The sequence below is a fragment of the Bufo gargarizans genome, chromosome 8, assembly GCF_014858855.1.
Source record: "Bufo gargarizans isolate SCDJY-AF-19 chromosome 8, ASM1485885v1, whole genome shotgun sequence".
Lineage (NCBI taxonomy): Eukaryota > Metazoa > Chordata > Amphibia > Anura > Bufonidae > Bufo > Bufo gargarizans.
This window is the reverse complement of record NC_058087.1, coordinates 17,920,794-17,937,929: the sequence shown is the minus strand read 5'-3', so window position 1 is coordinate 17,937,929 and position 17,136 is coordinate 17,920,794. Positions and strand designations below refer to the sequence as shown.

Genomic DNA, 17,136 nt, shown 5'->3' with positions numbered 1-17,136 from the left:
CTATTAGCCCACGCCCCTGTGCCCAATAAGCCTTGCCTCATTGCTGAGCCAAGGATTTTCCCAAATCTCAATGTGTCAAATTGCACCAAAAAAGGAACTAAAAGGCACCAATGTGCGTCAAATTTTGGAAAAATTCCTGATAAAGCGTGGGTGCGCTCACATTAGTAAATCTGGATCAATATGTTTGTAATATGGCAGCCAAAAAAAAGTTCTGCATGCCTCTGTATAAAATTGGAGGAACATGAAGTCCCATTTATCTAAAAGGGCCTTGCAGAATCCCATGGACGTGTTGCAGAAACAGCCCCATTCAGATATCCTGTTACAGGACAGACAATCAGTTGCAGAATTAACCCTTACTCTGTTGTGTGCATAAGGCCTTGGCGATTAATGACAATTGTGTTGGTTACAGATAAATTACAAATTAAATAACAATAAAAATGACGCTTGAAAAACTTTATTTAAGGCTGCTAGTTGCTATTTTGAAAGCTTACCACATCTGTAATAAACATTTCAAACAGGGTAACCCTTTTTGACATGATTGGAGTAAACTCTATGTACAGTTTATCTTCATAGAAAAATAAGTTATATCTTTTTTTTTTATTTAAACAAGTTATATTTTTTGTAGCTACATTTTTGGTTTTTTTCTTTTTTTTCTCTCTAAATAATTGGGTGAGAAAATGGCACTTCTGGATTTAAGCCCTCGTAGTTCTGGAAGGACAGCCAAAGCCTATGTGCTAAGAACAATACTAGTCCAGCCATTACCGAAAGCATGAAACCTTTTATGGTTGATGTGTATGTTAGTGTCATTCCTCGACAAGAAAACACTATCGTGAATTTCAATTACTTTGCATGCAAAGCTATACTGTATGGCTTTATGATACACCTGCTTGAATTTACACAACACAAAGTCATCATTTTCAAGTGACAGCCGGGTGGTTTCTTGGTGGAGATCTTCGGTTTTCTTATTGTTCTTCCAGCAAATCCCTTAATTGAAACAAAAATAGATTAATCACAATTTCCAATTCTATAAAATGTGTTTTTAATCCCTAATTTTCCATGATAAATGTCCATTCCAGATATGATTGATATTTGAATATGATGATTCACCACGATTCTGGACGATTATCTGCTGTAATATTGAGGCAAAAGTGTGAACCATACTCTTCTAAGTGCTGCAATCTCTAGAAAATTGACTTCTAATGTGTGAACGTATTAACTGGGAGGAGGCTGTATTATCTGATGGAGGAAACAGCTTCAGCTGCCATTTTGAAATCCGCCATATTAAATTCAGCTCAGATCTTTCCACTGGGAAGGGGTCATAGATACCTCATCGTGAAGAAGACAAAGAATGCTCAAAGCGGCACTGCAAGGGAGGAAGATCTTCCCAGATTTACCAGAAAATACTTTTATTAGGTGCACAGACAATACACTTCGGGGTTGTACCAACCTCTTCATCAGGTGAGTAACACCATGTACTGGGGGGGGGGGGGTCATGTGATAGGATATTCTTGGTTAGAATTTACTGGAAGATATTTTGTTGACCTATCTTTATCTGTTTCGGAGTTACGCAAGGTCGAACTTTCCTAAAGTCCTTTACATAACGTGTTCTATGTGTCCATCATTCTGCCAGAAGCACATGGTCTTGTGTGAACAGGATGAAGAACCTCAGGTGATACTTCTTCACAGCACTGAAAGATTCGTCATTTCAGGTGAGCCAAAACCTGAGCTGAATTCATTATAGTGGATTTCAAAATGGCTGCTGAAAATGTTTCCTCCATCAAACAATGCGGCCTCCCTCCATCCATCTTTCCTTTCCTCCCAATTAATACTTTCATACATTGGAAGTCAACTTTCTACAAATTACACCAGCTAAAAGTATGTGTCCAGACTTTTGCCTCACACTGAACATGAGTAGTACTGTACATATGGAGTCCAGATCTCGAAGCTGTGCTGATAAACGCAGTCTGGACTGCTCTGCCATGCCAACATAACGCAGAGGACTCCTGTACGCATGCACAGTAGTCCCAACAATGTATTTCAGCTTTAAACCCTGACAATGGGAGAACAGGGGGCAGTAAGGAAACAAAGAATAGCAATCATGACTCTTTATCTGGAGCACTGCTCTTATATTACTGCCGATAATAGCCCGAAATACTGGTGACGGGCTTCCTTTAAGCTGTGTACACCAGTTATCTGGCGTCCAAAAGGTTTCAAATTTTGGTGTTAACCCCACTTGTGCAAAAAAAATAAAATTATACTTTAGTGGGTGCAGGGAGCACATAAGGGACACCATTTTTAGTTACTATGCATGGTGCATGGGGTCAAACATTATAAGAGATCAAGACATGTTAAAGGGAACCTGTCATGTGGATATTTGATTATAATCTAACTAATTATATACAATCATTAACTACTAAAAAGTACCTTAGATGTATTCACTTACTGGTGTGACAGATGGTTACCTCATAATATACACACAAAGATGCCGCATGCTGATGTCATTGAGTCCAGCGTATATTTAATTCAGAGCTATAGCCACTCCCCTGCCCACCTGCTGCTGATTCATATGGAAACAAACTGTCATTCAGCAGCAGGTGGGCGGGGAGAGTCTGGAGCTCATAAATATTCAGGACTCATCATTATCAGCTGGAGCTTTTCAATACAAGATGTTGGCAGATTGACTGGGTGAATTAAAGAAAGTGACCCAGCATTTTGCTTAGAGATTCAGTCACTTATTTATGTTGCCCTTAGTTAGGACACCATAAAACTGGTGACAGGTTCCCTTTAAATAGGACCTATCACCTCTACGGAGATGTCTGCTTCAGCGAATACTTGAACTGTCAATGAAATAATAGGAGCATCTTTTCTCTGCATTGTATTGTTCCTCCTAGCAATGTATGAATAAATTGTCAACTAGACGCTACCATTCCCCTTGTGACATTCCCTGGGGCCTGTTATTACACAGTCTGATACTCTTAGCACTGATTGAACACGGTCCGTGAGATACCGGACTGGCATCCTGCTTAGTGCAGGAGCGCACGGCGTCATTGGTTGCTATGATGCCATGCGCTTTGTGCTGCCGCCGCATTACAGTGATACACTCGTATGATCTAAATGAGTGCATTACTGTACTGCGTCGGCACAAAACGCATGGCGTCATAGCAACCAATGACGCCGTGCACTCCTACACTAAGCAGGATGCCAGTTCGATATCTCACGGACCGTGTTCCATGGACGTGTGAATGAAGCCTTATACACACACCCAAACTGCAACACTTAGTTGTTAATTGAGGCATCTTTCACATCACAGTTTTTGTTTCAGGCACAGATTATTTTTTTTTTGGGAAAGAAACTGTATCCTTTCCAAAAACTACTGCAAATTTTGTATCAACTTCCATTGGTTTTTTAAAAAAAAGGGATCCAGTTTTAGAATGTTTACCTGGAAACAAGGTAAGTGGCCTGTAGTTGGTTGAATTTTTGGACAAGGGGTATTACAGTGTCAGGACAGTCATGTTTCTTCATAGTTTTTTTATTTTTTAATGGCTCTATTAAATTGATTGAAAAAAGGATGAAGTTTTGTGCAAGCAGAATAAGGCTCCATTCACACGTCCTGCAAAATGTGTCTGCATCCGTTCCGCAAAAATGGGTCCGGACCCCTTCATTTTCAATGGGGCCGGAATGTGCTGTCCGCATCCGCATTTGCGGATCCGCACTTCCGCATCCATGCTTCAGTTTCCGCAAAAAAAAAATAGAACATGTTATATTCTTGTCCGCAATTGCGGACAAGATTAGGCATTTTCTATTATAGTGCCGGCGATGTGCGGTCCGCATATTGTGGAATGCACATTGACGGTGTCCGTGTTCTGCGGATCCGCAAAACACTTACGGATCCTCCTAATTCAATTGATGTTTTTGATTTTTTGCAACTGAAAGCTCTGTATCATTTTTTTCTGGATGGAAAAGCTCAGACATCTGCACTTCTGACAGAAATGCAAAATACAGATTATTTTAAGGGCTCAAGCACACGACTGGATGTATTTTGCGGTCCGCAAAACACGGATCCGCCCCCAAAAAAATGGATGACATCCGTGTGACGTCTGTGTTGCATCCGTTTTATTTTTTTGCGGATCCATTGTAATAATCCCTGTCCTTTTCCACAAAACTGACAAAAATAGCATGTTCGATTTTTTTTTTTTTAGGAACGAACATGTGGACATATGAAAACAGAATGCACACAAAGTAATTTCAGGTTTTTTTTCAAGCCCCATTGAAGTAAATGGTTCCGTATATGGACCTGTAAAAAACGGAAGATACGTTTGTGTGCATGAGCCCTAGCTGAAACAAAATGTGGTGTGAAAGAGCCCTAAGGTCCTCTTCAAACAGTCCTGTAAGTGCAGGACTAATACAATCATATGACTCCTAAGAAGAAAGATTGTGCAAAACATCCCCTTGTTCCCTGTTGTTATGTATGTTCTTTGGAAATGACTTTGCCCTATGCTAGGTATAAAGTTCAGACAAGTTACAGTACATTGTGGTTATCACTGAAGGGGAACCGTAGCTGGATAGCTTAGAATTGCAAACTGTAGCAAAAATAGTGATAATGCATTTTTTTAATGCTATGCAAATCAGCTATTGTACAAAGCATTGTTGAATGAGCCCAAAGGACCCTGTCACATAAAGCAAGATTCAATGTCAGTAAAGGCTCCTCTTGTTAGAAAAATGATATATTGCATGTATAGCTTTGTGGATTAACAGAGGCAGAATGGGAACCAAAGAGTTCTGTTATCATGGGACTGGCCATGTTATCATGGGACTAAGGGTAGGCCATCAATATGAGATCAACTGGGGTCCAAATCCTGAAGCTGTTTGAGGTAGTCACGGCGCTCACCAGAGCTTCATTGAGAGCTGCAGTCTTGGTAGCGGCTGCGCTTGGTATCGTAGCTCAGCCCCATTCCTTTGAATATGAATAAGCAGCGCCCGATTCACCTACCGATGAATATGATGTCACTAGCCTTGGAAGAGGTTTAAGTGCTCATGGAGCGCTTAGACCTCTTCAAACAGCTGATCGGTAGGTGTGTCGGGAATTGGACTCTCGCTGATCTGATATTGATACCCTATCTAGAGGATAGGCCATCAATGTAAACATCTCAGAAAACCCCTTTAAATGTTAGGCACAACTAAGTGGGTCAGGTATAATTTATGAACTGAAAGGGGATTTTTTTCACAGGATATGTCATAAATATTAGATGGTTGGTTAATCTACTGTACTATATCTCTTGGACCCTAATGTATCAGGCATCCCCTATGCCAGGTCTATTCGTCAAGGTGGCTGGTGGGGCAGCACATCGAAACCAAATTGAGAAGTGGCAGGATGTATTCAAGGTGTGTATGTCAAACCAGTGTTATTTTCTGAAGGTTTGAGTAAAATATCTAGAATATGATCCATTGTCTCAATCAATTTTGATTTAAAATCGCAAGACTCAATTCTTTTTGACTTTGGATTGGTTAAATTAAAAATGACTCGATCTTTTAATTAAAAACAGAATATAGTATAATGTGTAGTCGGAATAGCTGTCTATATGACGTACCTTTCCTTAACTGGGGCGTTGATGATCCAGTCCAAAAATTCTTGGGCAGCCTTGATATCGAGGGCTTTGTTGAAGTCACTGGTAAAACTGCCATCAGCGTGTCTTCTGTCCATGTCATCTGCAGCGGAAACATCTGAGAAGCTTAAAATAGAAAGAAACATTATCAAAATGCTATTATATTGTTCAAAAACAGCAGAGTTATAGAACAAATGACCAAATAAACATTATTACAAACAGTAAGTGAACAAAAATACAAGTTTCTTGGGGGCTAATATATGTAAAGTTCTCTGTAAATAATAATAATTATAATAATTTTTTTTGGGTGGGTGTCCCTTAAATTTTTGTTCTATAGAACAAAACATTTCAACTGGATGCTAATGTATACACTACCAACTCCATGATCATTCAGATAGCAAACTAACTTTTTGAAATACAGGTTTTAATATATACATTGGAAATGACTATGAAAAGGTCCTTTGCTGTTACTTTTTCTACTGGGAAATCAGCTACATACACATACTCCAATACATTTGGAATATCATTACTTATTGTTGGTTTTCATGCTTTTGGATTTCACAATTGTACTTTTTATGAATCTTTTCTTGTAAACAGATAAAAACTAATTATATAATTTATATATAATAATCGATGTACTATTGAAAAAATATCAAATTCTTACTTTCTCTTTGGTCTTCCCTTAATTAACCAATCAACAAATTCTTTGGCTGCTTTTTCTTCCAAAAAGCTGGTCATATCACTAGTGAAAGTCCCCTCTGCGTGCCTTGAGAGTCTCCTAGACAATGAAAAAGGTCTTTAAATATAAAAATGATTGGAAAATATCAAACTGGAATTTTTAATTTTTTTTAAATTTGGTTTTGTTGCAAAGAGGGATATTTTTTTTAATCATTTTAGAAGTAGTTGTAAACCCTTATAAAATGGGGCAAGGTCTTATACATTTGTATAAGCTTCAGAAATATATTTTACTTAGTTTTTCAGTGAACAATAATCTAATTGATATAAACAGGAACATAAGGAAACTTGTATTTTAGGGTTCATATTATAAAACAAAATAAAGGCATATGTACAAATAAATAATTTTATGGATTATAATTAGTGATATTGGTATCACGGAAGGTGGTACTAAAATAAATACTAATGAGTCATGGATGCAGAATATCATCCTTACTGTTTCTTTGGTATTCCTTTTAACAACCAATCAATAAATTCTTTGGCTGCCTTTTCTTCCAAAAATTGGGTTACATCATTGGTATATGTTCCTTCAGCATGTCTTTCAAACTGAACATTACGTCTTGACATTCCTCTACAAGAACAAATGAAAAGTTATAGTTGTACGCCTAACCCATGATTAGCAACAAAAAAATCAATATACTCTAATAATGAAAGACTTCCCTATAAAGGGGTTTTCTGGGGTTTAATTGATGGCCTATCCTCAGGATAGGTCAACAATGTTAGATCACTGAGTATCTGACACCCCACACCTATCGCACCAATCAGCTATCCCAGGCAGCCACTGGTGCTGGAAACTATCTAGTAGACATAGCCTGAAGCAAAAGGCACTACATAGTGGCTGCTTCGGTGTAGCGCATCTCAGCGGTGATTCAAGTGAATGGAAGCTAAGCTGCAGTATGTCAGCATCAGAAACTAGACAATGGTTTGAGCTTTCCATCCTCTGTATAATTTCCGGCACTGGAGACTACCTGAAGTTGATTATTGGGGTTGCAGGCTGTTGGACCTTGATCCTGAGGATAGGTCATCAATATCTAAGTCCTGGAAAACCACTTTAAAGTTGTAATATTGAGAGCTTGGCTGTAGATCAAGGGTCTACATACTAGTGGGTGGCAAGAACTTTGTAAGTATTCCATGTCCACTGGTCATTTCAGTGTTAGCAAAGAACATTATTGAGTTCACCCTAGATTAAAGGAAACAAGATGGGGCCAAATCAGCTAGCACCAAATCCTCTGCTCTTGGGTTATGGGTATGGTAACCAGCACCAGGATGGGACCGCCATTTAATCTTAGTTACAGGACTGTAATCTCTATGTCTAAATCAGGTTTTATAGGCAGTTACTTAGAGAATTCACTACCTAAACTGAAAATTACATATTTACCCAGTCGGGCAAAATATCATTAGTATCCTTATTAAGGTTAATGAAAAAAAAATGGACAGCAGGCCAACTGGTGGGATGATTGATGGACCCATTGTCTATAACAGTCCTTATACAGTCCTTTCAGTACATGGGGTTGAGCTGCAATACCATACACTGCCCATGCATAAGACTGATGCTGTTATATTTTTTCTAACCTCAGACAACCCTTTTAATAAAATATATTCTCTTGTGAGCTGAGACAGTATTGGATATCATTGACCCATCAAATAGCTGCCTCTTCCCCACCTAGCTGACAGGTAAATTACTATGAATGGTTATGACATGTTTATGCTTGAGTTTCTCACAACTTTCATGAACTTTGCACATCTCATAAATATGAACATTCCCGTTGCTGTAAAACAATTTTATGAGCTAGTAATTGCACTAATTAAGATGTGACTTGTAATGATAACTAACCAAGAAATTAAAATGTTCAGAAGTGAATTGTGGGCTGTTAAAGAGCTCAGGCAATTCATGCAGAAATTTAAAACCTGTTGTTAGTATTTATTTCATTAGACATGTCATCCATAGCTGAGTTTTGGATATTTGTGGTCTGACAGTTCTATTAATTGAGTATTGGTTTAATGAGTTTGGCATCCATTATTTTAGAAATTATTTTTTTAAGAATAATGTCCACATTTTAATGGATTCTTCATGTCTTACAATAATGAGTATCTATAAGTGGAAAGTATACATCTCTCGCATAATGCATTGGACATTGTTGCAGGCACAATTCCTCCTTTAGGGTGTACTTAATTATAATAAAAGACAGTACCAATCATAATTATAACCTTGGTCCTAACAAACTGTGGGTACAAGTGTTCCGGAGGGAGAACATTTTAATTTCATTATTGAAACCACACAAATAGTCAAGCCTACCATTGCTTATAGACCAAATGACTCAACATGGTGTGTCCTTCCTAACCTTTCCTCTTGGTTCAGGATATCCTGAGATGAGTGGCATAAGATGCCCAACTGAGTAATACAAAAGGTTCCTTTTTCAAAGTTGTCTATCTCTCAACACTCATCTTGGGATACCTCAAGCCAACAGGAAAGGTAGGGAAAGTCACACCTGTAAATGCTAGCAAATCCCACCAATCAAGAATTCACCAATCAAATACATATCTCCAGTGTATCATGACATACACCACAACAAGTACTATTTTCAACAAAACAAATAATCAATCAGGAAGACACAAGTGGGGTTTCCACACATTGACGGTAAGGTTGAGTGGACAAACAAGATTGACGGAGAGTGGTAAAAACAAACAACGTTTACTCAAGGCAGGGTATGGACTTAGAGGGACCTAAGTTTGAATTATCTGAAACAAAAGGTAAGCTTTGTCGACTCCAGATATTCTTACCCGCTTCTTTTTGAGTTCATTAACCACTGGACAAAGTCTTGAGCCCGCCTGGAGTCTAGGTACTTGCTGTAATCACTAGTAAATGTGCCTTGTGAGTGACGTTTAACTTCATTGTGGTGATCTGAATCATCTAGTGCTTCAGTCCTTGCAGCTTTGACTGATCTGCGTATACAATTTTTTAATTTGTGATATAAGCATCTATCAAAAAGCTGAGGGAATGTTGCTCTGAGTTCTTCACCTATATGAATATTTAACACCTTGGTGATATTTCATGTACAAGATCAAATACATATATAGGAGTTAGATTATCTAGTGGGATCCCTTAAAATGACCTGAATTGCCTGTATGCTTGAGTAACTCTCTTTTAATAACAGAAAGTTGCTTGTAGATGTATTTAGATATTGTTTAACCATCAATAAACATTCTATTCCACCATTGACTTCTTGTAAATGACTGGTTCACAAACATCTGGAGGTCAATCTCAGTTACCTTTCTTTTAAGTAAAAGTTAAAGGAATATCTCTAGATATTGATGACATATTGACTTCCAGACCCAACTACTATGTTGTTTACAGCCCTGGTGGCTGCCAAAAGCAGCTGATTGGTGGAGTGATAGGTGTTAGACTCCCCCATTCTGACATTGATGACCTATCATGAGAAGTCATATATCTAGAGGGTGTAAAACTCCTTTGAAGGAAGGATGATGGCGCAACTGATCCCAATGTTTTCAAATGGATCAGTTGAGCTTCTTTTTTTGCCCAAAACGTGTTCATCACTAACATGGATGATCTTTTAATGTCAGCACTGTCTGAAGAAATGTTGAGTATTACATTCATTCAGGTGGGACTGCTATTGCTAAGGTGTGCCATAAAATTATGAATGTGAGAGTCTGGCATCCATCTTGTAGCACATCTACTACTTTAGTAATGTTTGCTTTTTTACCAAAAAGTTTTCATCATAAAAGGACTATTCCCTTCTAATGATATTTTACCAATCTCACTAGGATATTCCAAAACATTATGATTGTGTAGGTATGACCACTATATCTCCAGCCCTTCGTTAGATTAAAGTGAACAAGGAAATTTGTAAAGAAGCAGCAATGATGGAACTGCTGCTCCTTCATTCTGGGAAAAAGCATTAGTTCTAGCTGTCATACCTCCACCAATCAGTATGTGAAGGCACATCTTAACGATATGTCTTCATTTTGTTTTTTGTTGGTGAGGTTTTTTTTTACGTTTCTTCAGTTAAAAATGAAAGTTCTGTGACCTGTTACATGGGAAGCTATGGTGTACCTGATTTAGTAAAAATAATTTAGTTAAAAAAATAAAGCTTAATAAAGTTAAGGGCGTCTTAGGGCTTCTTAACAATATTACTGTATAATGGAAAAAAGTATAGTGCATTTCACACTTCATAAAGGAACTTTGCAGCAAAGAGTGGAAACTGTTGTAAGTTTTTAACACTCTACCATTGTGATTTAAGATTTGCTTCCAACATGTTGGTTTCATGGAAAAATTATTAGCATTCCAATATATTTTGGAATAGATTAAGTAGGTTGATGTTTTATTAATGTGTATGGTTATACTATTTACTTTTAAATCTAAAATACTTTGCATATAGCTAAGAAATGACATTTTCTAGAAAACTATAATCACATACCTTGATTTGTCTTCTGTTTCCTGAATTGGATTTTGGAAACTTCCTTGAAGTAGCATGCAAAGAAGTCCCAGCATATAGTAAATGCTTTTCATGATTTTCTGAAAAAGTTGCTGTAGAATTAAATATATATTTTTTGTACATTTTATGTTGTTTTAAAAGCTTATGTTTAGCAGTGTAATAGATAATAATTGTGAATACAAATAGAAAATATTTATGTGATGCTCTAAACTTGGATATGCCCTGAAATATTTGGAATAGCTTCTTTTCTCTGAAGATATAAGCTTGACTGAATGCAGAAACACATTTAGACATGTATTTTGTTCCTTAAAGATTGTCTAAATAATATACATTTTCTATTTCTTATTTAAAATCTTAAAACAGCTAAAAAAATATATAAATAATATTATATTATAAAATATTATATTAAATTATTATAATATTAATATATAATATTATATATATTATTATAAAATAATATTCCAAAAATATAATAAAAGTTAGTTGCCTTAATAGCAAAGAATACTGATCAGCAAGTAATATATTGGTGGGTAATGATTAAAAATAAGCATAAAAATCTTGAACTTTGCCATTTATAGTGTGTTTAAAGCTTGAGTACTGTATATTCCTTTTATGTGAAACTTTATAGGCTCCTTTATTCCAATATAACTTATGTTTATTCTAATGCTTTTTATGAAACACTATTTCTGGCATTACCCATTTTAAAAGTAGTATTAATGAAGCAAAATGCAAAAAATGGCCAAAGTAAAAATGGGTAAGTTATAAAATGAAGTAAAGATAAAACGTGCATTCTTTAAATCCTTATCACTGTATATTACAATTGTATCATTAATAGTTGTAAAATGCGTATTATATAGAAAAAGAATATAACAGCACCAGTAATAGTCAAAAGTAGAGCAATATGTAATAAAGTTAGAATGCAAAAATATATACATAACTAATTATGTAAATTAGTAACATTTTAATAAAACACATTTTATTATACTCTTTTCATCCATATAGTCCACTTTATGGCATAAAAAAGGAAGGTACTTACCGTGAAGTCTGCGTCTAGAAATGGACAAAATGATGCTCTCACCAAAGCAACTTTCAGATCTTTTCTGATGATGATTCCAACTGCTTATGCCACAAAGCATTTTATACTCTTTTCAGCTTCATTGAACATTGTGAGGATGCATTATGTGCATTAATTCTGACACAGATGATCATGTGATTGCCGCTGCTTTGAATGTTTCACATATGGCTGACTGCTTTTTGTTTAATTTACACATTAGAGACGGCTGGCGAATCACTGTGAAACAATTGCACATGTACAAGTGCTTCCTTTTCAGGTGTGCAAGTGCAGGTCTAATGCAATGTCCGATGAGAGGTTCTATGACCTCTTCTTGATTCAGCTATCCCCTGCCTGATACCGATCTTCGTTAATAGTACAGATGAAAATGCACTTTATTAATTGAGAGAGGGCGAGAATTTTGGAAATCTGCAAGCTGTTTTTAAAATGATTATATTTGGTTTACTTTAACACTTCAATTATTTTGAGGAGAACATTCAGAAAGAACATTTTATACATTGAAATTGTGGGTATTTTTGTTTCAAAATTTCACCTCTATGCAGTGATATGATTCTCTATAGGGGATGTCTCATGAAGACAAACAAAGTGTCTACAAACTCCAAAAGCGCATACAAAAAGTGTTTATCTCCAGACCCTACACCTAAAGTCGCCCCCTACTGATAATGTTTCCCTTGTAGAGATTCAAACTTACAAATACATTAATGAACCCACATATAGTCAAATATATATGTACCATTGAAGATTAGGGAGATGTAGATATTACTGTATTTGCTCACTAGTTGACCAAAGGTCTCTGGGACCACAATGCACAAGAAACCAGAAAGTAATCTTCGAAGATTCCTTGTAGGAGAGACACTCAGCACCCCAAAACAGATACATATAGGGAGGGGGGAGGCAGGAATTCATCATGAGGGTAATGTTTGAAATCAGTTTTGCATGGTGTTTGTTAAATTTGAAGCATCTTTAAACCTAAAGCTGGGTTTACACAGGGAGATGCGGCGGCAGATTGTCGGGAAGGTAGCGTTCCTTCCTGACATTTCGCTGCTTGTTCAGTGAAGGAGACCAAGCATTTACATGCAGCGATCTCCTTCACAGTATGAGGAATGGGGGATCCGATCCCTCATCCTCATACAGAATTGCGGCTTCTGAGCAGCAGATTGCTGTTTAGACAACACGATCTGCTGACCAGAAACCATGATCGGTGGTGCCTGCACAAGCAACAGGATCACCCGATGAACGAGCGTTTCTCTCGTTCATCAACTGATCGATGGTACATTCAGACTGGCAGATTGTCGGGAACAAGAATATTTGTCTTGTCATAAGACTGTGAAACCAATAGAGGGCGGTATTCATACCCCAATAGCGCCATCTATTGGTTTTCATACTCTTATGACAGCTGAAAAACAAGGTAGATTCTGCTAATTTGCATGTCTTTCCCATATACCCATGTTTATGCAAATAAGTTTTTACATGACAAAATGTTTAGAAAGGTTATTGAATATTATGTTAGGACAATCGGAAAACTTTTTGTCGCCCTAATGATATTGATCTAGGTGTGCATGTCCACCCAAGCCATCCAACAGATGCTAAATAACTTTGAGGCTTACTGAGATGAGAGCTGGTTTGGAATATCTCATAGTGCACAAGGCTGCTATTGTAAGGTATGCTGTCTGTTATCTGTCTCATGGATAGATTGATGGCTTGTACATACCTGGCTTTTGGCATAGCCTTTGTGTGGTTGTATATTGTATGTCGTACATAATAGGAGTCTAAGACGCATCCAGCTATCCTCTTAATGCTGTTACCAAACCATTTTGATGGGGTTTCCATCAATTTCTAACCTTTTTTTATGAACCAGATGCCCTTTTCTTTTCCGAGCAGGGGGTGCCTGGTTGTCTCCCATTGACTTACATTATATTAAATTGTATTCGAGTATCCGAGCACTCGGATCTGCCGAGCATAGTGATGCTCGCTTCCTCACTACCGCTTAGTATTCAAAGGGTCACTGGGAATGAACAATGTTATACACTATCCCCGAATTACAGTGTTTTAATTTGTCTTCAACTGTCTATCTATATCGCTCTATTATCTATCTATTCCATATATGTCTGTCTATCTATATATCTATATATACATATTTAGCTATCTAGCTATCTCATATAAGTGTATCTATCCAGTCAGCATGTGGTCTGTGTGTGAAAAGTGAATCTTCATCTTCTAATGCCATGTTGGTTGTAGTCTTATACAGGAACATCAATTATTTTAGGGGAGAATAGCTTTTAAAATCAATGGTGGAGATTTATCAAAACTGGTGTAAAGGAAAACTGGCTTTGTCGCCCATAGCAACCAATCAGATTCCACCTTTCATTTTTCAGAGCTCCAATGGAAAATGAAAGGTGGAATCTGATTGGTTGCTATGGGCACCCATTTGATAAATCTACCTCTATGTCACTAATACTAAAAAGAGACAGTGTGGACTCATGGAGCCAAAGCTACAGCCTAAAACGCTCTTTTTACACGCGGTCTTTGTTATACTCCCCTTTAGCATTAAAGTATGCGATTTCAATGGATAACGTCAATGTATTATAAAATGTTAATCTGCACTTCAGCTCAACAGGCTAAATATACTCTTTTAATTCATTATTTGCTTCATCAGAAGACTCAAAGAACATTGTCGCAATTACTGATATCTCCCTTTGTGAGCTCTGAACCCAGATCCTCATATGGTTTCACTTAAAATCCATAATTAGGTTACACGCTTTTGCATGAAATGATGAGGAGAAATGTTCACAGCTCCCCTGACTATAATCATTTAATACAATGCTTTATTTGTAAATGACCCAGAACATTCAACCGCTTTTCTCAATGGCTTCCTTTAGTGCGCAGTAATGCAGAATATGCAACAGGCCCCTACCTGAGGCAGTACCCCAGTATAGTGTACTTGCAAATTGTTTCTGGTTATTTAAATGTTATATAATATAATTTAATGCATTATACACACGCAGCATGGTTGTGTATGTATACATCGGAGTTAGAGGGGTTGGCCACTTTCTGGTTATTGTTGACCAATGTGTTTGTGAGATGATTATATGGCACTTACTAATACATCCTTTGATTAAATTGTGCACCATATTTTATAAGGTATACTCACTTGTTTACAAAGTCTTTTGTGCTCTCCACACAGAGGGTCTGTCCATAAGATGGCCACTATTGAAGGGTCATGTGAAAAGGGAAATCACCTCACCTCCATGTGATTCCTCCTCCATTCAAGTACACCTCACCTGCCATCTGTACTTGTTCTGTTGAGAGTTTATCTCAGGCTCAGTTTGTTTGAATGAAGGATACATCACATGGAGGTTATTTGCCTGATGGCCACATGACCCTCCATCGGCAGCCATTTTATGAACAGGATTAGTGTTGATCGAACATGCTCGGCCAAACACCAGTTCGGCTTGAGCATCTCGATGCTCGGCACATGTCGGTATTCGGCTGAATATCGCATGTGCTCGAGCGCAATGAGCCTCCTCCCCGCACGTTTTTTTGGCTGCTACGCAGCCAATAAATATGCAGGTAAGTACTGCCCTCACTGCAATGCCGTAGCCATGTTGGTTACTGGCATTACAGTGATTGGCTGGCCGGAATGCGTCATCAGGTGCTATATAGTAACCCGATGACGTGTGTTCGGCTCAGTCTTAGTCAGGGAGAGCTGTGCTGAGCAAGGGACAGACAGTGTAGGGAGTGATATAGGAATAATTTTATTAGAAAAACTTTTCAGAGACCCAAATGTTATTTTAAGGACTATTGTTGAGTGTGTCAGCAGCAATATATATGTTTAGCGCGACCTGGGCTAAATTGCTAAAACTTTACAGACCCAAAAGTCCTTTTAAGGACTGTTGTGTGTGGCAGCAATATCTATTTTTAGAGCATCCTGCGCTAAATAGCGTGCAATAGTTAGGCCGCTGCAGACAGAAAAATTATCTGTGCTACATCTCCTGTGTAACGTGTGCACATCCAAAAATATCAGTGACATCAAGTGTACTTTTTCCGTAGATGGTGTCCGCTGTGGACAGTGACATTACATTTTATATTAGCTGCTGATGACATCAGCGACCTTATCTGCGGTATATCTCCTGTATAACGTTTCCACATCCAAAATACCTGTGACATTCCCTGTAATTTTATATTAGCCGCTACTGACATCAGCAATAGTTAGGCGGCTGCAGACAGTGACATTAGCTGTGCTACATCTCCTCTGTAACGTGTGCACATCCCAAAAATATCTGTGACATCCGGTGTACTTTTTTCGTAGACGGTGTCCACTGCGGAAAGTGACATTACCTGGGGTACATCTCCTGTGTAACGTTTCCACATCCAAAATACCTGTGACATTCCCTGTAATTTTATATTAGCCGCTGCTGACATCAGCAATAGTTAGGCCACTGCAGACAGCGACATTATCTGCGCTACATCTCCTGTGTAACGTGTGCGCATCCAAAAAATATCAGTGACATCCAGTGTACTTTTTCCGTAGACGGTGTCCACTGTGGACAATGACATTACCTGGGGTACATCTCATGTGTAACGTTTCCACATCCCAAATATCTATGACATCAGCGACATTATCTGCGGTATTTCTCCTGTGTAACATTTCCACATCCAAAATACCCGCAATATTCCCTGTAATTTTATATTAGCAACTGCTGACATCAGCAATAGTTAGGCCGCTGCAGACAGCGACACTATCTGCGCTACATCTCGTGTGTAACGTGTGCGCATCCAAAAAATATCTGTGACATCCAGTGTACTTTTTCCGTAGACGGTGTCCACTATGGACAGTGACATTAGCTCTGCTCCATTTCCTGTGTAATGTATGCACATCCAAAAAATATCAATAACATCCAGTATACTTTTATCATAGACGGTGTCTGCTGCGGACAGTGACATTACCTGGGGTACATCTCCTGTGTAACGTTTCCACATCCCAAATACCTGTGACATTCCCTGTAATTTTATATTAGCTGCTGCTGACAGCGTCATTATCTGCGCTAGAACTCCTATGTAACGTGTGCGCATACCAAAAATATCTGTGACATCCAGTGTACTTTTTCCGTAGACGTTATCCACTGCGGACAGTGACATTACCTGGGGTACATCTCCTGTGTAAAGTTTCCACATCCCAAACACCTGTGACATTCCCTGTAATATTATATTAGCTGTTGCTGACATCAGCGACATTATTTATATCTTTTTTTTTTTTTATGCGCATACACTT

General features: G+C 37.9%; 1 protein-coding gene across 1 annotated transcript; it reads right to left on the bottom strand.

Moving 5' to 3' along the window:
* Positions 1-962: 962 nt before the first annotated feature.
* On the bottom strand, positions 963-10,866 carry GCG (glucagon). The gene is made up of 6 exons (XM_044305056.1): positions 10,775-10,866; positions 9,120-9,281; positions 6,775-6,909; positions 6,268-6,381; positions 5,589-5,729; positions 963-984 (listed from the first exon to the last, which is right to left on the bottom strand). The coding sequence occupies exons 1-6, from the start codon at positions 10,864-10,866 to the stop codon at positions 963-965; spliced, it is 666 nt and encodes a 221-aa protein (XP_044160991.1).
* Between the last annotated feature and the right edge of the window lie 6,270 nt (positions 10,867-17,136).

Excerpts from the sequence above, each read along its gene's own strand:
- GCG (XM_044305056.1), bottom strand. The coding sequence starts at position 10,866 with ATGAAAAGCATTTACTATATGCTGGGACTTCTTTGCATGCTACTTCAA. Across the intron at positions 6,382-6,774 it reads AAAGGAATACCAAAGAAACA|GAGACTCTCAAGGCACGCAG; the intron begins GTAAGGATGATA and ends TTCATTGTCTAG. Across the intron at positions 985-5,588 it reads AACGCCCCAGTTAAGGAAAG|GGATTTGCTGGAAGAACAAT; the intron begins GTACGTCATATA and ends GTTTCAATTAAG.